General features: G+C 35.9%; 2 protein-coding genes and 2 non-coding genes across 4 annotated transcripts in view; 1 reads left to right on the top strand and 3 right to left on the bottom strand.

Annotated features, from left to right (window-relative positions):
- Positions 1 to 4,489, bottom strand: part of LOC136813127 (F-box and leucine-rich repeat protein 13-like) — a 29,440-nt gene extending 24,951 nt beyond the window's left edge. The window contains exons 1-3 of the mRNA XM_067069656.1: positions 4,331 to 4,489; positions 3,509 to 3,618; positions 1,617 to 1,781 (exon numbers count right to left, since the gene is read on the bottom strand). Of these exons, the coding sequence (XP_066925757.1) occupies positions 1,617 to 1,781; positions 3,509 to 3,618; positions 4,331 to 4,408 (353 nt within the window). The 5' untranslated portion in view covers positions 4,409 to 4,489. The remainder of the gene's footprint in view (positions 1 to 1,616; positions 1,782 to 3,508; positions 3,619 to 4,330) is intronic.
- A 360-nt stretch (positions 4,490 to 4,849) lies between these two features.
- On the bottom strand, positions 4,850 to 5,751 carry LOC136813131 (COMM domain-containing protein 1-like). Its single transcript, XM_067069660.1, has one exon. The coding sequence runs from the start codon at positions 5,642 to 5,644 to the stop codon at positions 5,099 to 5,101; it is 546 nt and encodes a 181-aa protein (XP_066925761.1). The 5' UTR covers positions 5,645 to 5,751; the 3' UTR covers positions 4,850 to 5,098.
- A 12,971-nt stretch (positions 5,752 to 18,722) lies between these two features.
- On the bottom strand, positions 18,723 to 18,794 carry Trnaq-cug (transfer RNA glutamine (anticodon CUG)). Its single transcript has one exon. It is a non-coding gene; the product is annotated as a tRNA-Gln (tRNA).
- Positions 18,795 to 18,898: 104 nt separating this feature from the next.
- Positions 18,899 to 18,971, top strand: Trnar-ccu (transfer RNA arginine (anticodon CCU)). The gene has a single exon. It is a non-coding gene; the product is annotated as a tRNA-Arg (tRNA).
- Positions 18,972 to 20,656: the final 1,685 nt, after the last annotated feature.

A 20,656-nucleotide genomic window follows, 5' to 3' on the forward strand; every position in this document is an offset into this window, starting at 1 on the left:
GGAAGAAAGCTACAGATGAAAAGAAAAAGTTTGCAGCGCTACTCATTGACTTATCAAAAACTTTCGACTGCATCTCGCACGAACTATTGATTGCTAAACTTGAAGCATACGGATTTTCAAGGAGTGCCTTAGGTCTCATAGCAGCCTATCTATCAGATAGAAAGCAAAGAACGAAAATTGGCGACCATTACAGTACCTGGCATAATGTTAAAGTAGGTGTTCCCCAAGGATCCATTCTAGGGCCGCTACTATTTAACATCTACATGAGAGATTTGTTCTACTTCCTTGAAAATAGAAATGTACTGAATTATGCAGACGATACAACACCTTTTGTGATTGCTGATTCTTGGGAACAGGTTGGTGAGGAGCTCTCGAATGGAGCTGCTATCATCTTTGAGTGGATAACCCAAAATCAAATGAAAGGAAATGCAGACAAGTCTGAGTTGATAGCTAACAATACCAGCAAAGAAATCTTCATTACTATACAGAATGAACGCATCTTTAACAGCAACTCAGGCAAGATCCTAGGATTAACTTTTGACAACTGTCTGACTTTTGAGCCACATATTAACACGATTTATAAGAAAGCTAGCCAGAAAATCAGTGCACTTGCGAGGGTAGCACCGTACATAAATCAAAAGAAGAAGCAAAGGCTCATGAATGCCTTCTTTCGAAGTCAATTCAATTATTGTTCGCTTGTCTGGATGTTTCATGTTCGCAGGCTAGATCAAAAAATAAATCACCTCCACGAAAGATGTTTGAGGATAGTGTATTCTGATCATACATCTACTTTTGAGCAGCTTTTAGAGAAAGACGGTGCCATCAAATTCCACCATAAAAATCTTCAGTTGTTAGCAATAGAACTTTTCAAATGTAAAAATAACATATCAGATCTAACTAAAGAAATTTTCAAACATGATGAAAATATCAAAGTAAATCGCAAAACGCCTTACTTCAGATCAAGAGAAATAAACTCTGTTTTTCACGGTTCAGAGTCACTTTCATTTTTAGGGCCAAAAGTTTGGGAATTAATTCCGGATGAGTATAGAGATATAGTTGATCTTCGTATTTTTAAGGAAAAGATTAAGCAGTGGAGGCCTACATCATGCCCGTGTAGAAACTGCCGGACCTATATTGACGGTGTCGGCTTTTTGTAATCACCTTACAAATTGTAAAGTAGCGTTGACTTTTATTAGCCTTTGTTGCTACCTGTTCGTCAACTTGAAATAAACTATTACATACATACATACATTCTAAAGCCTTTGTTAGAATACTATAGATATCTATAAGAACAAAGGAAATTTCCGGTTTTTGCTCACTTTGGGCATAACGAGTGACGCCATCAAAAAAATTTTTTGTCAAAAGTTAAGGGGTGGTACAGGAAAGGAGATAATTTATGAAAAGGTATTTAATTACCTTGAACCAAAAGATGTGGGATAATCAGATGATTTGCTATTGAGATGACAAAAATTTTCACCAGATAGCTATGAGCAAGTGGACTAGATTTCTCAAGCTTACACATACAGTAGTATATGCTTTTTGTAAGCAAGTTTCCCACACTTTAGAGGTTCATAGGTGTATATACATAACTTGTTTTCTTCAATACTTAAACTTACCCATAATAGTAACGTAAGAGGTATTGATTGTAGAATTGGAAAGCAGTGCGAAGCATATCATATGTTGGTCTGTATCGTTCATCTTCATAACATAATGAGAATCTCATGGTGGTCGCCTTCATCATGTGATTGAGTGGTTTCTTGTCATCGTCAATGAAAGTGTCCCTTGGTAAAGTGTGAAAATGATATGATGAAAATGGGCTTTTCCAGAAATAGTCCGTGTCCCCCCTGTTGAGGATATCGGATATCCAGGGGGTAAAGTGTCTTTTCAAGTAAAAAATACGATATCCAGGGGTAAGCATATTTTTAAGAGTGGATATCCACTTTACTAATAAAGTAGGATATACACGGGGTTCGATACTTCGAAAAATCAATATCCTCAACAGTGGGGGGAAAAAAAATTTTCTGGAAAAGCCCAATGAGGACTCTTCATCATACAAAAACTTAAAACAAACTACCTTAAGGGAACAAATTTTTTTATTTCTCGAGATTTTGCCTAGGAAACGCTAAAATTAATTAGCCATTTTCCATAAAAAAATTTAAAAATCCCTAGGAAGATGAAAGAAATGTGTCCAAAATAGGGCGAAACCTTTAAGGTAAATACCCGAAAGGGAAAGTGGATTCGATTGTAATTATGAGCTTTTTAACTTTTGCCTGGAAAGGCATACGATGACGCAGGGATCGAATTAACGATTTAAAAGTGCATCACAGTTTTGTGCGAACGAAGTGAGCTAATTATGCCCGCCGCATGCGCGAAATTTTTTAGGTTTCACGATGCGTTTTAGTCAATATACGATGCATTCTCCACTCTAAAGACCAATTTACGAGCCAAATAACCATTGTATTTGCTTGGAGGCTCAAAATATTTATTTCAACTAATTATTTTTCAAAGATTTTTTGATATGTTGTATCGCGATTTTGTTGAATTTCTGAATTTTTGCTTCGCACATTTCCAAAAACGCATCGCGAATCGCGAAACACGATACGTTAATTCGAACCCTGTGACGTCATCAAAAAACTTTCAGCCCTCATAACTTTTGATAGGAACATTTTGAAGGCATGTTTTCTATCTCAATTTTCCTCAGAATTTCATCATCTTTACGCTGGGGCCATTAGATTTTTAATATTTTCAAAAAAATAATTTTTTGCCCAGTCACCTGATGACGTCATCTGGCAGGTGATAAAATTTGGTGTTACTGTTTGAAATTAAGTTTTAGACCCTCTAAGGGTCATTTGTTCCAAATTTCATGCTTCTATCACCATCTGAAGTACTATTGTGCCAACATACCTCACTATAAGGTATTATTGCTTTTAGTAAATTAAAATATCTGATAATGTCAGAAAGATGATGAAGAAGGCCAATGTCTCTAAACCATGTTATTACTAGTAAAAATCAAGTACCCCCTCCCTTCCTGTACGCAAATGGCTATATCCCCTGGTAATAACGTACTATTTTATTCACCCCCCCCCTGTCGGTTGAAGAAAATTTCAAATTCAACAAATCAATTGGTTCGGACCTTTATTTCATTACATGAAACTCAATGTTTATTAAGAAACTTTTTCTTTTCCTTGATGCGTATAAGAAGCGTAAAAGTCGAAAAAACTCAAGCAAAAAAAGGCTATGAAAATTTTTTCTCTGCGTACGTACATTTTCCTTTGATCTCTCCCCTCCCCATGTACGCAAGCATACGCTTTTGAGAAGACCCCCTCCCCCCTTAGTGCGTACGTACTATGTGGACAGCCCCAATTAATAAGACACATGACTAAATTCAAAAAATAATACCTATGTTGAGGGGTGAGGAGGACACACTGGACAAGTCAAGTGAGGAATGAGTGATCTTTCTTTTTGCAAAATCTCACCCCTCCCCAGTGACTAAGATTAAAGCGCTTACCATTGTAGTTCTTGGAGCATAGAGGGATCTTCTTTTAGCTGCAGAATGCATTCTATAATGAATTGGCGGCCATCTTCTGGCTGGTTGACTGTTAATGCACACATCAAGGCCTATTGTTAGAAAACCAAGATGTTACTTCAAACAACAAAACAGGTTTGACAGTAATTGGTTTGGCTGCAGAGCTTAACATAACCAATAATATGTCAAAATAATAAACTTCAGTTTCTCGAAATTATTTTTCTACTTTACTTTGTACCATTTTTCTTTGAATAAGAATCATTATGCTCTTAAAATTTTCAAGATTTTAGGTACCCTCTTTAAAGAGCAGAACTAAATACTGTAAAGGAAATACAATAATGACATTCCCATAATGTAAAACTGACACAATATTGAGGTAAGCAACCCTACAACATTGAAGTGAAAAAAAAATCTGTTGATCTAAATTTGTTTGATTGGATGTTGCTTGTTCAATTAAAACAGGTTGCAACCTTCGAGGGGGGGGGGTTGTAGGGGTTCGAAATACCGTTTTCCCATCAAAATTTTTGCTGAATCCCAGAATCCCGAAAATTGAAAAACATAATAACACCGTCACACTGGTTTGTAGAGGTTAAAATACTGGCATAATGGCAAAAAATAAGGCTAAATACCATCGCCGTCTGATTTTAAAATACTGTTTTCCCGTCTCTTTTTTCGTCAAATCCCGTAATACCCTACTAAAATAGGGCCAATCCCGTCACACCGTAAAAGTACAAACCCCTCCCCCCTTCGATAATCAGCAAGAGGCTTCAAGAGAAATAATTTCATAAAGCATTGCAAACAAACCTCAAAGAGCTCTGGTACATGATGATCAACCAAATAATTCCGAAGCTCTGGATCACAATTACGTAAAGCTGATGCCATTGTCTTTTGTTTTGTGTTGTACTTCACATCTCATGGGTCAAACATTCATTTCTTGCTGTTATTTTTCATTTTAAAATCACTATAGAAATAAATAATCAAGAAATTTTTAACATGGACAAACAGAAGTAAGTTTTCGTAAATTAGTGAATTTTTTTTAGCTTCAGTGGCTCAAAAATTATAAGCTTTTGAAGTCAAAATTTAATTTCTGAAAAATTCCAAAAACACGTTTTTAATTCAAATGTAGAAATTGAGGAAACAAATAATTCTGAATGAGCTCAATGAGGAGACAAAAAGTCAGTCAAGTTTTTGTTGTTCCAAAGACACTCATTTTAAGATCAGATATTTTAGTCTGTTTATATGCAAAGTTGGTTCAATTAAATGGAATCCTTTAACCTATAATAACTTTGTTAAGAAAATCAAAAATCATAAAAAAAAGAAATAGAGGTTTGTGATGTATAAAATGCTACTTGTAATATATTATGTACAAATTTGTTATCTGGAAAAATTTACCAAAAAGTAATGCAGCTAATGAACAAAATAAATCAAAAATTGGTCCAAACAGTTCTAAAAGATACTTAATTAATTTTTATGTTTCAAAAACAAATCTTTCAAAGTTAATTTTAGATATTTATTGACCAAAACATTTAAATGAAAATTCAATCCAATTCTTTTGAATCTTCCAAAAAAACATTAGTGTTGTACAAAATTTACAATTCTTTTTTCAATATTTTCTATTTCATTAACCATTGAGTCTAGTTCAGTTTCATTAGCTTCAAATCGCACAAATTCTGTGTCTGAAACTCCTTCCTGTGTCTCGATATTAAAAACTACTTTAGATTCATCTACCTGTTGTTCACTGCCTTTCGAAGTGACTGCAATTCTCCATTTGACAGCTGTCACTCGTCTTCCCATATTTCGATTTAGAAGCTCTGTATGTATCTTCGATTTATTTTGTTTCCAGAATTTTGTAATGCTAGTGATGTCTCCTTCACTCAAAAAATCAGGTTTCTTTTTGGCTTGCGACGACAAAAAGGCATCCAGTTGACGCAGATCCATATTAGAGTATGCAATGTTTTTCAAGATTTGTTCAAACTTCAAAAGGATTGTATTGAACTCTTCCTGGTTTAAATCAGGGTAGAGTTGTGTCTGAAGAAATTCGTCTGTAATGTTGTTTTCACCATAATATAACCTTTTTGCCAAACCATTCAAGAGACCAAATACACTTTTTTCACCCATCTTTAGCAATTTTTATAATGCAACTTCTGGAAATGAAAAATTATGCCATTTAAAATGCTTCTGTTTTATATTCAATACTAGAGCAATACTTCTGATAATAACCTACCATCACAATAATGCAGTGACACCATTTTTGTAGAAAATTTCCAGAAAAAAACTTTTAAAAATGATTATTAAAATTGCAGCAGTTTCTAAGTTGTAGAGAAACAAAAATGCATATAACAGCATATTTTTCAGCTCCTTATATAAATGCTTGTAAATATGAGAATCACTTTAAGGTTTCTTGAAGCCTTGCACATAAGAACACTAAAGATAAGTATAATTTATTCAGTATCTTAACCAATCTAGTCATTTTATCAAACAAAAACGTTGGGCATAATCGGCAGATGTCTGAAAATCTATACCCAGGCTAACCCAAGCCATGTGAAGAACTTAGGAGGATGAGCAATTTCCATGTGGAACAACTTTTTGCCAGCCGACTTAGTATCCTTCTTACAATCTTAATCTTAACATCCTTCTCCTTCAACATCTGTTCAACCACCACAAAGATATCCCACAGACAAAAAAAAAGATTTTGAGGATATGATTGACGGACTTGATCCTATTGGGGTAATGTTTCTTCAGCTTGACCAGTTGGTGTTCCACCAATTTTAAAAATTACCAATTTTAAAAATTACCATCTTATAGTCTCTTGCCATTCTTTGTAGAAAATGCTTGAATATTGTGTAAATACCTGAAACCCTGAAAAATCTGTAATCAACCCAATCCATAAAGAAGGCAAATCTGGTGAAAATCTTAGAAAGGATCCTACAAAAAACACTTGACAAGTACTATATTTAAGAGAATACTAGATACTATTCAATCCAAATGAACACATGATTGACACCCTTGGAGAGAGCTCTTATCCTTGAAAACTTAATAATTCAAAATTAGCAATGAGAGCTGATAAGGGCTTAGTCAGGAGACTCGTCCTGTATTTTTATAATCTGATGTATACAGGACAGGTATGACTTTCTGCCTCAAAAATTTACAGTGGGAAATTCGAATTTAGCGCTGTTGCGCTGTCCTTACTAAAATAAAAACCAAATTTCGGAAGTTGCGTTTTCTCTAAGAAAGTGCGACCAGTGAAAGAATAACAGGATTTGATTGGCTGTGTTTTCAACCGTTATTAGGATCTGAGAAATTCAAAATGTCAGCCGGCCTAATTTAACTTGAGTCCCGCTCGGGACTGTCCCGAACTAGAACGACGTAGTTAGGAAGTCGAAATCGATGAAAAAAAAAATTGATCGTTGGTTTGATTTATACTATTATATAGTAAACGAGGACTAAAAGTTTCTCGTTACTATATATACTTTTACTTCAGTCCCGATTTTGCGTACGAAATGTTTGGATTCGGGACTAAATTAAAATTCCCGATTTGGCCAACGAAATGGTTGAATTCGGGACTCAAGTAAAAGTATATATATAGTAACGAGAAACTTTTAGTCCCGATTTACCTTATGAACATATTGGATTCGGGACTCAAGTAAAAGTATATATAATACATATTTAATATCTGAGTCACTGAAAAGATGGATATGGCGGCTTGAATTTGAAAATCAGGGAAGTGTGGGGCAGATCTTTATTTATACGGGCTAATTATAGCTTGTCTTGAAAATGTAAATTTCGGGACGGTCCCGAATCTGTCTATATAAAGGTTTGATTCGGGACGGTCCCGAATTGGTCTACGAAAAGGTTGAATTCGGGACTCAAGTAAAAGTATATATAGTAACGAGAAACTTTTAGTCCCGATTTACCTTACGAACATATTGAATTCGGGACTCAAGTAAAAGTATATATAATACATATTTAATATCTGAGTCACTGAAAAGATGGATATGGCGGCTTGAATTTGAAAATCAGGGAAGTGTGGGGCAGATCTTTATTTATACGGGCTAATTATAGCTTGTCTTGAAAATGTAAATTTCGGGACGGTCCCGAATCTGTCTTTATAAAGGTTTGATTCGGGACGGTCCCGAATTGGTCTACGAAAAGGTTGAATTCGGGACTCAAGTAAAAGTATATATAGCAACGAGAAACTTTTAGTCCCGATTTACCTTACGAACATATTGAATTCGGGACTCAAGTAAAAGTATATATAATACATATTTAATATCTGAGTCACTGAAAAGATGGATATGGCGGCTTGAATTTGAAAATCAGGGAAGTGTGGGGCAGATCTTTATTTATATGGGCTAATGATAGCTTGTCTTGAAAATGTAAATTTCGGGACGGTCCCGAATCTGTCTATATAAAGGTTTGATTCGGGACGGTCCCGAATTGGTCTACGAAAAGGTTGCATTCGGGACTCAAGTAAAAGTATATATAGCAACGAGAAATTTTTAGTCCCGATTTACTTTACGAACATATTGGATTCGGGACTCAAGTAAAAGTATATAAGGCAACGAGAAATTTTTAGTCCCGATTTTCCTTATTTCAAAATTTCTAAAGAAGGCGAAAATATTAGAACAAAAAATCCAAACAATGTATTCCGCCTTTTATAAAAAAATTCCCTTTCGAATGTTTCTAAAGAAGGCGTAATACATTACTATGGACTTACTGCCCTAACATAGTATTCCGCCTTCTTTAAAAAAATACGTTTTCGAGTGTTTCTAAGGAAGGCGGTATACACTACTTTGGACTTACTGCACTAACATAGTATTCCGCCTTCTTTGAAAAAATACGTTTTCGAGTGTTTCTAAAGAAGGCGGAACACACTACTTTGGACTTACTGCACTAACATAGTATTCCGCCTTCTTTAAAAAAATTCCCTTTCGAATGTTTCTAAAGAAGGCGGAATACACTACTATGGACTTACTGCCCTAACATAGTATCCCGCCTTCTTTAGAAATATACGTTTTCGAGTGTTTCTAAAGAAGGCGGAATATACTACTATAGACTTACTGCCCTAACATAGTATTCCGCCTTCTTTAAAAATATACGTTTTCGAGTGTTTCTAAAGAAGGCGGAATACACTACTTTGGAATTACTGCACTAACATAGTATTCCGCCTTCTTTAAAAATATACGTTTTCGAGTGTTTCTAAAGAAGGCGGAATACACTACTTTGGAATTACTGCACTAACGTAATATTCCGCCTTCTTTAAAAATATACGTTTTCGAGTGTTTCTAAAGAAGGCGGAATATACTACTATGGACTTACTGCCCTTACATAGTATTCCGCCTTCTTTAAAAAAATTCCCTTTCCAATGTTTCTAAAGAAGGCGGAATACACTACTATAGACTTACTGCCCTAACATAGTATTCCGCCTTCTTTAAAAAAATACGTTTTCGAGTGTTTCTAAAGAAGGCGGAATACACTAATTTGGACTTACTGCCCTAACATAGTATTCCGACTTCTTTAAAAAAATACGTTTTCGAGTGTTTACAAAGAAGGTGGTATTCGGGACGGTCCCGATTTTGATAACAAAAAGGTTGAATTCGGGACTGTCCCGAACGTGTTAAATATGTGGCTAGATTCGGGACTGAATTAATATGGGTAGTGGAAAATTTTCGAAAAATTAATTAGCAGGGGGGGGGACGGCCATTAGGTACCCGAGAGTATTACAAACACGGACAATCATTTCCAAATATTTAAATCGGTATGGTACTTTTCCGGGCGTGTTACAATGACGTTGAAATCGGGTTCCGGCAAATTAGAATGGACTTATTTTAAACGCATAATGACGAGGGATCCCTAATGACGAAGAGAAGAGGAAGAGAATCGATTCCAAAGAAAACCCAAAAAGGTAAAGACATAAATTTATGGTTAAGTACAAAGTCGACGAAAATCCTTTGTCTGAAAAGTCGAATCCCACTCGGGACTCAACTCCAATTAGGCCTGTCAGCCCATACCATGCTATATATTTCGCCTTCAGAATATAGCATGGATCTCCAGGCTAATACTGTAAGGGCTTTATTGATAAACACTTAACAATAAACATTAATGATAGAATTCAGTCAGCACAGCAGTGTAATTTATAGCAACAGCAACATATCTATAAAACTTTAAAAGAAACATTGCAAATGATTAGACAGTTAGGGAAGCCATCCAGGATCCTGCCATTCTATCAGCCGGCAAAAACTAAATGACACTTGTAAACTTTAGTTTCTTACTATTTTCCATCGAAAACAACCAAAAACATTACTACTTCCCAAAGGCGAAGACCAAAGCAAATTATCTTCCTTGATGAGGGCGCCCTTTTGGATCTATTGTTGACTCATTTAAAATGGTAAACGGAGTTACGGAATGATAAAAGCGCCTGCTGGTTCGAGGGTGACAACACCAAAATGCCCAATATGATCAGCCAACAGAAAGCAAGTATGTTGCCACGCAAGTTATGTCATGCACTCCATCGAAACGAAAGCGCAAACAGCATTTCCCGGTTATAAGAATATCTTATATGCTTAATTCTATTTGACTTTGAGTGCTTCATTGAAGATGATGAAGGAGAAAGATAGAAAATGCGCTGGTTAATTTCGTTTACGTAGGTTTGTTCTATCATTGTTGAAAGTTGGAGAAATTTCTACCAACGCAGAAATTTTTTACAGCCAATTAAAGGTTAAAGGCACAGTCTGCTTAAATACTTACAATGTTCGCTATATCGCCTAGGCAAAAAACAGGAAAAAAAGATGCAGACGTAATTTTTTTATGAGTGCAGTTTTGATTTTTTTGATTGCACCTGCGTATATACAGGAACTCGCCAAGGGATACAGATATCCAATTCCTTAATGACCCTGCCGACGCAGGATATAAGGATGTACCTGACAAAAACACCAGACTGTCCAGTGCGTTGGCAGGGTTGTATTCCTTATAAGCTTGGGAGAACATATCAAAATTTTAATTCTGAAAATTGTGAAAACAGATCAAATTTTCTAGAGAAGATACTTTGAGATTAAAAATTTAGTTATTTATTATTTATTATTTATTTAATTTACAAATCAAATTGTCCAGGAAGGCTATGCCTGGGAAACAGATATTTAAAAAAAGGACCTCACTGGATGCTTTCCAACTTAAGCATGATTATTTTGTAGAGATTGATAAACCTGGGAGATATATTATCGTGAATAAATAATTTTAAAAAACATCCTACACATTGCCTGATGATGAAAAATAATCTCTCGACAAACATAGCCAAAGGTATGGTCCAAGAAAAGAAAGCCCCACAACAATGATATAAACTCCCAATCTGCCAATATGAATACCACTGCACTAGCAGTATAGACTTAAACTTGTATATCAAGATTACAGGATTTCGAGTACGGGCTGATTTTACTATTGTTTTCAGTGGTTTCATTTTCGATTTCAAGCCAACATCTTAGCAACTGGGTGCTCGCCCATAGTTACAGGGGTTTGTGCAAAAAACTAAGCATAGAAAATTTTCCAAATCCCACATTTTGAATAATGCAATGAAAAATAAAACTTTTCTATGTTTCACTTTTTTGCACCTATTCTTCAAAGTGAAAATATTTAAGATTTTAAGTTCAATGATTTTTTACGGCACTTTGTTGACAATCTAACTCTCGCATCAAATTCCCCCTTTCTTCAGTAAATTGAAAATGAGAAAAAACCTAAAGCCACGGATCATGAATTGAAACAAATATATGAAGGGGTGGGATTTTACAGCCGCCCGTCGTGCAAGGCACAGAAAGGTCACGGGTGCCAAAAAGAAGGGCCGTTTGAAATGCGGCAACCTCATTGGTGGAAATTTGATATACAGCTGCAAAGGAGCCCTGGGAAGCAATCAGTAGAAGAGACCACTTTCGTTTTTGTTGCAAATTTCTAAGAAAACTTCTCTCAGGGATTATTGTCAATGTACATGTACACATGTGTTGTGTCAACTTGTCAGCATTGTATTGTTGTATTAAAGGAAAAGATAAAAGAAGTAAGACTAGCCTAGTTTCTAATCCTGATGTAGGAGTTTAAGTTTAGACTGAATGGGTCGATAAACTCAAACTTATTTAGACACATTTAAAAATCCTGTTGAACCAAAAAGAATACAGCTACAATATATACAAAAAACACTGTAAGCGCTAGCTCTCTTTTTACTTTTGTTATTGCTCTAAGGTTTGTTTTTTTACTGACCTTCCCCAGCTAACAACAGCGAAGCTGTTTCGTAGTTATTTGAAAGATCATTGTCGTCGCATTATTCTCTACCCAAACAATTATAACACGTCAACCTAGTCCAGACTTATGCAGATAAACTTTCAGTGAGGCTGGAACTTCAATTATTGAGGATTACGATTTTACCAGCTTTTTAGCGATTTTTGCCTCGCTAACCCAAATCTCGCAACCTCTTTACCTTAAGGAAGATTGAAATTAGAGTTTTTTAGCGTTCCGAAAAAAAAGCATAGCAGAAATCTTTTCATCTTCACAGGATCGATTCTCAACAACAAAATACATCTTTTGGTCTTTGGGTTTGTTCTGACATTTTTCCTTCAAAGAATAACGATCACTTTCCTTTTCCCCTTGAGCGTGAGAAAAAAATGTTTAGCTCACGCTTTCGCGCGGACGAATAAAGATGAGGCGGCAATCTTGCACTGAGGGTGCTACTTAGTTGCCGCCCTATTTTGCGCCCACGATAGAATGGTCTAAACACGGGGGTATTCCAAATGATAAACTATGTCATTCTGTAAGTGTTTATTTTCTGAAAGATACAAATAGTATATTGAATACTATTAACTTATTTGTTTAAGTATTTCTGAGCGCAAATTTAAATATATAGTTAAATAAAAAACAAATGATAACAGTTCTGTTTATTCTTCAAACCCCCGGAAAAAGTTTTTTTGCCGACTTAGCTATTTTACAATTCTCGGGAAAGAACTCCCATAGGAATTCCGATACCTAACCCGATTGGTTAATTTCGGAACAGCTTCAAGAAAGACATAATGGCAGATAGTTTTAAAAGTTTCTGAGGAAATATGTGTAATTTATCAATGTTGATGGCTTGTTGATTCTTTAAAGAACAAAGATAACAGGTATAGCTTTTTCTAATCCTGGAATATCGAAGCTCCAGCTACACTGACTTTTGCTAGTCAGGATGCATTTTCTTCTTATATCTTGAAGAGCAGCCACCGGCTAGGAAGTATGATATATCTCTTCTTGAAGTCTCCTTCTCCTGGAAAATTACTTTAATGGATAAATTTTCGCAGGGATTAATTTTCGCGGATTTCGCGGATTTGGGTGTCATCCGCGAAAATAAGTCCCATTGGAAATTTGAAAAATGCCCATCCGCGAAAATTAGTTTCCACGAAAAATTTGAATTTTTTTTGCAATCCGGGAAATTTCTATTTTTATCGTTTATTTTCTTTATTCAGTTACTACGTTCATATTTTGTTTGTATCCCCTTTGTATTTCAAAAACAGTTTTGACATGAGAAACTAAAACTAATTCATTTTCAATTTAATTTTCTTATCCCGAATTTATCTTCCCCCAAATAGGCTGTGAAAATTTAGCTCCGCACCATGGAAGTTCAAATTCAACTTTTGATAGTTGTAATACATATCTCCTCGCCCTATTCCAAAACACCCTCTTATTACTTGAAAAAAAATTCTTAATTTTCCTGGAAAAATTTCATTTCAATGTTTTGACCCTTTTCAAAAATTTTACTTTGTACCCCAATCCGCAAAATTAAATCCCCGCGAAAAATCAGGAAATTCCTCATCCGCGAAAATTAATCCCCGCGAAATCTTAAAATTTCGCGGATGAGCTCAACTGCGAAATTTAATCCCCGCGAAAGTTTATCCCATTAAAGTATCTGTTCTGTATCCTGGGCTCTCCTATCCTGGATTATATCATCTGATCTGGGAAAAAAAGGGACTCCTGGAAAATGTACCGTAGAATTGTCTAATATTGACATGCGTCTTCTAATTTCGACACCGGATCTGTAAATTAATCAAAACAAACCTTGAATGAAATTTTTAGTATCATTCTTATCGAACTAGTTCATCCATCAAACTAGAAATTTGGTAAACATTGCAATCCTTTCAATTAAAAAAGCAGCCAAATTATGAGCAGTTTCACACAACACACGAAACGCATGCAAACTTCCTTGTAACTTTCTCGTGCCCATCATTAAAATTTTACAACTTTATTACGCTTCAAGTCACATAATAAAAACGCATGTTTGGACTTTGTATCCTATGCTGCACTCAAGCACTTAACCTAAAGTCCCGCAAAGGCGGGACAAAAATGAGTTTTTTGAAGTTTGCAAAAAAACGCCACATAGAAGATCTTTCAAATTCAGTATGTGAATAGAGCAGTAAAAAATATAACTTTTCTATTTTTCCTTTTTTTTGCAAAGTTCTAGGAATGAAAATAAAGGGGTAATGATAATTGAATACTATCCATTGATGACCCGCGCACTATTGTAAAGCTAGAATCGCTTCGCGTACTCTTCGCTTGAGAAAATAATTGACAGATTGAAGTTTTTCACCCGCGCAGGAGTTCGGGGAGCGTTCTCTGCTCAATCCTCGGACTGCGCTAAAAATGGTAGACTGAGCTGTGGTAGATCATTTCGATGGAAGTTGTTAGAATATTTACAAGGCTCTTGACAGAAAATCGTTTGTTTTATTGTCAATGATGACAGCGTGGTTATTAATTTTGTTAGATCTGACAAATTTATGTTTGTAAGGGATCTTCGACAAAAAAATTTCGAATTTTTTATCGACATTGGGCTGATAAGGGGTGGGGGGGGGGGGTCCAACTACATGCCGATAAAAAAACAAGTATTGAGACGAAAATCCTTTCAGCCAATTTCTTTCTGATTTCGTCCACAAACTCCACTGAAAGCATATGATTTCACTTGCTTTCACCTTTGCACGCAAATTCGCAGCTTTAAAAGTATATACAGTTTTGAACTATCTTTGATAAAAAACTCTTTTTTCATTGGCCAGCACGCTGCCTTTTCCTTCGATGTTGCGACTTCATCCCGTCATTTTAACTTTTGTTTTGATTAACAATATCAATGCGGGTATGAACAAACTCAATGTTGGTGCACAAATAGACAAAAATTTGACGATGACGGGTGGGAAGGCGATGGCCGACGAGATTGGAGGAAATTGTGTCTTCGAAGATGTAAAAGTTGGATTTGAAAAATTTTGGCCGATAAGAGCAAGGGGGGGGAGGGGGTCTGAAGCTTATCGACCCAATGCCGATAAAAAATTCGAAAGTTTTTTGTCGAAGACCCCTACTGTAAGTGCACTTTACAGTTTTGATTCCCATTGAAGAATCATATTCTGGTTTTCATGTTATTAGATGCTGTTTTAGAGCTTTAGCTCTACACTGTGATAGGGAGAGTACAATTTAGTGATTGATTGATAACTTTGGTATGTATTTGTTTATGTTTGATTTTTATTTCGAAGACCAGCCTACAGCTATGTCGAAATTAGAAGACGCGTGTCGATATTAGACGATCCTAGGGTATATCTGTTCTCTAGAAATATTATGCTCCTGGAAAAATATAATAGCTATTCTCTAAGAAAGTTAAAATGCTCTTAGAAAATGAGACCTTTTAACGAAATCATGATGAAGCTCCTTGAAAAAAAAATCTGGCATCTGGTTGTGTTTTTCACAATTTAGACGACCCACGGCAAGGCCCGAACATGTTCGGGCCTCTTGATTAATACTTTTTAAAAATGGTCCGCACGTGGGCCGCGCGTGACCCGCACAGTTTCGGACCATGTTCGGGCCAGATTTTCGAAAACTTGCTACGATCGCGCATGTAATTTCAGGACCCAATATTTATATTTTAAATTCCTTATTTTAGCAAACAAATTTAAAAATCTTCATCTTTATTCAAATATATATTGTTCAAATATAAAAGTTAATCATCTATTTTCCAATTAAGTTAGGAAAATTATTAAAAAGAATGATTTGAATCTTACATAATATGGTCTTCTTTTTATTCTTTATCCCGTTCCCTTTTCTCGTGGTCTTCTCCTATTCGAAGCAGAATTTTTCTGGATCGTTTTTTGTACTGTTATACAACTTTGTGAATCAAACTGGTATTTGGAACTTTGAATTTGTGTAATGAAAATATTTAACATATAACAATGGATGATGATAAACCAGGAAAGGTAAATAAAATTAAATTCTACTATTCCTATGATGGCCCGAACATGGTCCGAACAAAATGTTCGGGCCAATTCAATAATACTTCTTTGTGGCCTGAGCATGGTCCGAACAGGCCCGAACATGTTCGGGCCATGCCGTGGGTCGTCAATTTAGCTCCTGGATTTTTTGAACAAATTGTCCGCTGGAAAATTGTATGTGTTTTTCCTTAAAATGCGCTCCTGGATTTTAAGAACAGATGTATTTAAGGCGACCCCTGGATTTTACCTGGGTGTTTGAGGAAAGTCTCTCCTAGATAATTTACTCCAGACGTCCGCACTCGATAGGATCGATCATCGGAACGTCTCGATGACGGATCGATATGTGATTGATGGATTACTTAACGATCCGGATAGAAGATCGATGGAAGATTCAGCCATTAAAAAGTCTTGAGTATCGATCTAGCCTGGGTATCCAGACTCAAAATTTCAGAAAAAAACACTCTTACCTCAATATACAAAGTTTCTAAAATTTAAGAGTCTGGTGCAACTAAAAAAGTCTGATACAGTTTTGAATGACACAGTCTGTGAGTAAACCCTTGTTGACAGAATCTCAAAACTGTGGAAACCCAGGTAGACACACATAATTACTTACCATAAAACCTCTTTTACAAACTCAATAAACTTTCAAAACTACTTTAAACTATATCCAAACGTCAGCCACATTCATAAAAAAGGCTCCTTTCCATCAGCCATTTTGTTTAGAAATGAACCTGCGTTTTCATTTTCATTTGTTTATCTTTTTTTGCAAGGTCAGCTTTTTCCATAAATTATGTGCGCGCATCGAAAAATATCGAAAACCCCGCGAAAATTCTGCTCAGTGACTGGGCGCGTACTGACCAATTAGAGACACTCGCATATGCAGGGACAGATATCCCTGTAGACGAGTTACTTCGACCAGACCGTAAACCAGAGACAAAATATTAAAAAAAACTAGACAGTGAAATAGTTTACGGTCTGGATATCCACACAAGTGTTTCAACCGGTATTCCAACGAAGCCATATTTTGGTTTGTACAGAAATTTCGCCCGCTCAAATCTAAACAACAAAATGGTCAATCTCACTAAAGCAAAACATTGCGGCCACGGCATTTCCCTGGATAAAAATTCTGGTCACGTGACCATCCGTGATTTTAGACCAATGAAAACGCTTCATTTCCCCGGATTAAAGTTGTGTCTACACTAACACGTGGGAAATGGCTAGAAAACGAGAAAAAAAACTGGGGGTCAAATTAAATTTTTCTTCCTTCTTGCGGCAAACATAAAAGACTTTAAGAGGCCATTTATTTAAGAAAGGGGTGTTATATCATTCATAAATTATGTAAGTAAGTGATATTTTAAGTAACAAGCTCATTAACAATTTTATTTTGAAGTTTGTTTTTAAAAACAGAACCCCCGTGCTATAAGATAATCTCATTTTCTTAACTTATGGACCCAATTGGAAGTCTTTGTAATACAGATCATTTGGCAGTGTAGTTGCAGCCTATACAAGAATTGGAATCTCAAGTCTGAAGTCGTAACTCCTTGTCAGTGACCCCGCAGAGAAGTTTTTAGTTGGCAGACACTGACTTTAGGTTGGTTTGGAAATCGTTTTATTTTGAAATGTAATCTTCACTTTAGATGAATACTTTTATTTATTTGGATTCATGAAAGGTTCAAGGTTTGTTTACTTTTTATTTCAAGTTATTTCATTGATTTATTGAGCTGCAATAGCTGAATGAAAAACAAAGATTTTTGATAGTTATCATCGTGGGCTTGGCCGCCATTTTGAATTTTGATTTTTTTTCTCCTGTACTCAGCAATTTAGAGGTTGTTCGTAATACGCGATTTGGCTTACGCGTAACACTTGTGTCCAGGCTAGTATTGATCCTTCGTTGATCCATTATCGAGCTAGTATTTCAATCGAGTATATCGATTCGTCATCGATCGTTAATCGATTCCTCATCGATCGTTAATCTATTCGTCATCAATCGTTAATCGGTTTGTTATCGATCGTAAATCAAGATTGATAAAAGATCGATGATAGATCGATATAAATAATCGAAGGACCCTGCCGACGCACCGGACTGTCCGGTGTATTTGTCCGGTGGCAAAAGTATCCTCTCGCTACACCGGACGCAATAAGTCTGGTGTCAGTCCGGTGTTGCATACAGGGAATTTTGGACGCCGGACATTTATGAAACAAAAAATTAAGAAACACCGGATGCACCGGACTGGTCATGTCCGTTGTTTTGATTGTCCGGTGGGAAAAAATATCCTTCTCCGACACCGGACATCCGACTTCCTTAAGTCCGGTGTAGAAGTTGTCCGGTGGTAAAAAAAATTCTAATTTTACACCGGACTTTCGCGTGTCCGGTGCTCGTTAAGTCCGGTGCGTCGGCAGGGTCCTATAATCCATAACTAATCATAAGCTTAAAAAAATCTTGAGTATCGATCCTCTATCGATCTTCTATCCGGATCGTTAAGTAATCCATCGATCACATATCGATCCGTCATCTAGCCGTTCCCATGATCGATCCTATCGAGCGCGGACGTCTGGTTTACTCGGAAAAAAAGAACAGATATTTCAAAAAAATCTGGCAGACGGCTGCTCTTAAGAAATAAAACTACCTGAAATTTGGGGTTCAAAATGATTGTAACTTATCTTCTTTATACTGGTCTGCCCTCTAGTCTTTAGTTGCTTCTTCACAAAATAAACGTATAGTGAATAAACCGCGTGTAGCAGAGAAAAAAAGATTCCTGAAAAATTCTAGATTTTGATCGCAACTTGATCTCCCATTATGGACTAGCAAAGATGCCAATCAACTTTTTGAAGATTTTTTCTTTTCTCTCTCGCATCAAACCCCACTCCTGCTAGTCGCAGCTGGGTTAACCCGCAGGATTAGAAGAACAGAATCGAAAAGGCTGGTGCATCCTCCACCTAAAGAGTTCAGGTTCTACCGAGACTTGAACTCGGATCGCCAGATTCAGAGTCTGGAGTGCTAACCATTACACCATAGAACCATAAATTCTAATGGTCTACGGCATTAATACATTTCTTATATCGTTTGATTGATTCTTTGATGAAGAAATTATTAATTTGAAATAAACCATTGCACTGCCTCACCGCCTCTGTAGCCTAATGGATAAGGCATTGACCTCCTAAGCCGGGGATTGTGGGTTCGAGTCCCATCAGAGGTAAGGTAGTGATTATAGTCATTCTATAGCCCCTCCATCACATCACGCGTTTGCACAGAGTAATAATAGATAGAGTGATAAACTGAATCACTGAATAAGCCCAAATAGACGGAGTAACGAATCTCTAGTCCGTGCTAGTCCATTGACTAGTTACGATCTATCTGATGTTCATACCAGAGGTGGAGGGTACTTAGGCAAAACTGGGTGTTGGGTATGTGCGGACAAAGGTCGTTTTTACCCTTTAGAGTCTGTCTAAGGGTTAGACTAGTAAACTTATTACTTATAATAAAACTGTCAATCAAATAATGTAAACACAAATTGAATATTAAGCGCCCGGGGGAGGTACTACCCTTGTCGACTGACGGGGGTGCTCCGCTGAGGTTCGAAAAATGGACCCTACGTGGGACTCGAAATTTGTGACTCTGAATGGGACTGAAATTCCAAAATTTTCTCAAATTTTCTACTTTTTCCCCAAACTTTCCAAAAATAGGCACCCTACGAGGGACTAATTTTTCTGTTTTGGTGTTTTTGCGACCCTACCTGGGACTCGTGGAGGTTAAAAAAGGTGCCAAGGCAAATATGGGGGGGCTGGTCCCCCTGGCCCTAGGCTGCTCGCATCCACTAACGAATCCGTGCTTCTTTATACTACCTGCGGTTTTGTAGAGGTCTGCGATTCAGACTACCCTGCCCCCCCCTGCCACCACGCCACTGAGAGGGCTGAGAGACATACAGATTTCTGTATGTCTGACCCGTGCGGGATTGCATTTATTTTTCTTTCTGTTTGTTGCATTTTTGGAAATGCTCATTTATTTATATGTTCCCATGTTTAATGTTACTATGAAATATCATTTAGTCAAAAAAGTTGGATGGATTCTCAAAAACCTAAAAAAGGTTGTAAAATTAAACAAGGTAAGAAGCTTCTAGTCGTTGAAATTCAGAAAATACACGCAACCTCACCTCTTCGATTCTTTTTATTTGGAGCTTGAATTTTTTATATATGGGTCTGTTTTCAACGACTAGTTTACTAGTCTATCTAAGGGTCGGAAAATTCAAGATTTTAGGGATTTTTTTTGATTTCAAGTGAAAAAATGTAAAAAAGCGAGGGGCAAATCACTAGAATAAATCTCGTACACAATTTTATAAATCAAAAATAAATCAGAAATTAATCATAAATCAAAAATAAATCAGAAATTAATCATAAATCAAAAATAAATCAGAAATAAATCAATAAATCAAAAATAAATCAGAAATAAATCAATAAATCAAAAGTAAATCAGAAATAAATCAGAAATAAATCACAAATAAATCAAAAATCTTTCGAAAAAAAATTAACTTTTCAACTTTTTTTAATTTTTTCAACTTTTTTTAATTTTTTGATAATAATTTTGATTATATCAGTTCGTTATAATTTGAAAAGAATTTTCCATAAAATTACTCCTATTCATAAATTAGAGATAAATCAAAAATAATTCAAAAATAAATCATGAATAAACCATAAATCAAAAATAAATCAAAAATAAATCATAAATCAAAAATAAATCAAAAATAAATCATGAATCAAAAACAAATCAAAAATAAATCATAAATCAAAAATAAATCAAAAATAAATCAGAAATCAAAAATAAATCAGAAATCTCTCCATTTTTTGCCCCTCGTAAAAAAGTCTCTTTTTCAAAAATCACTTTTTT

Source organism: Clytia hemisphaerica, unplaced genomic scaffold (assembly GCF_902728285.1).
Source record: "Clytia hemisphaerica strain Z4C2 unplaced genomic scaffold, Clytia hemisphaerica genome assembly, whole genome shotgun sequence".
NCBI classification, from domain to species: domain Eukaryota; kingdom Metazoa; phylum Cnidaria; class Hydrozoa; order Leptothecata; family Clytiidae; genus Clytia; species Clytia hemisphaerica.

Bases quoted from the DNA above. Each gene is read 5' to 3' on its own strand.
- LOC136813131 (XM_067069660.1), bottom strand. From the start codon at position 5,644: ATGGGTGAAAAAAGTGTATTTGGTCTCTTGAATGGTTTGGCAAAAAGG.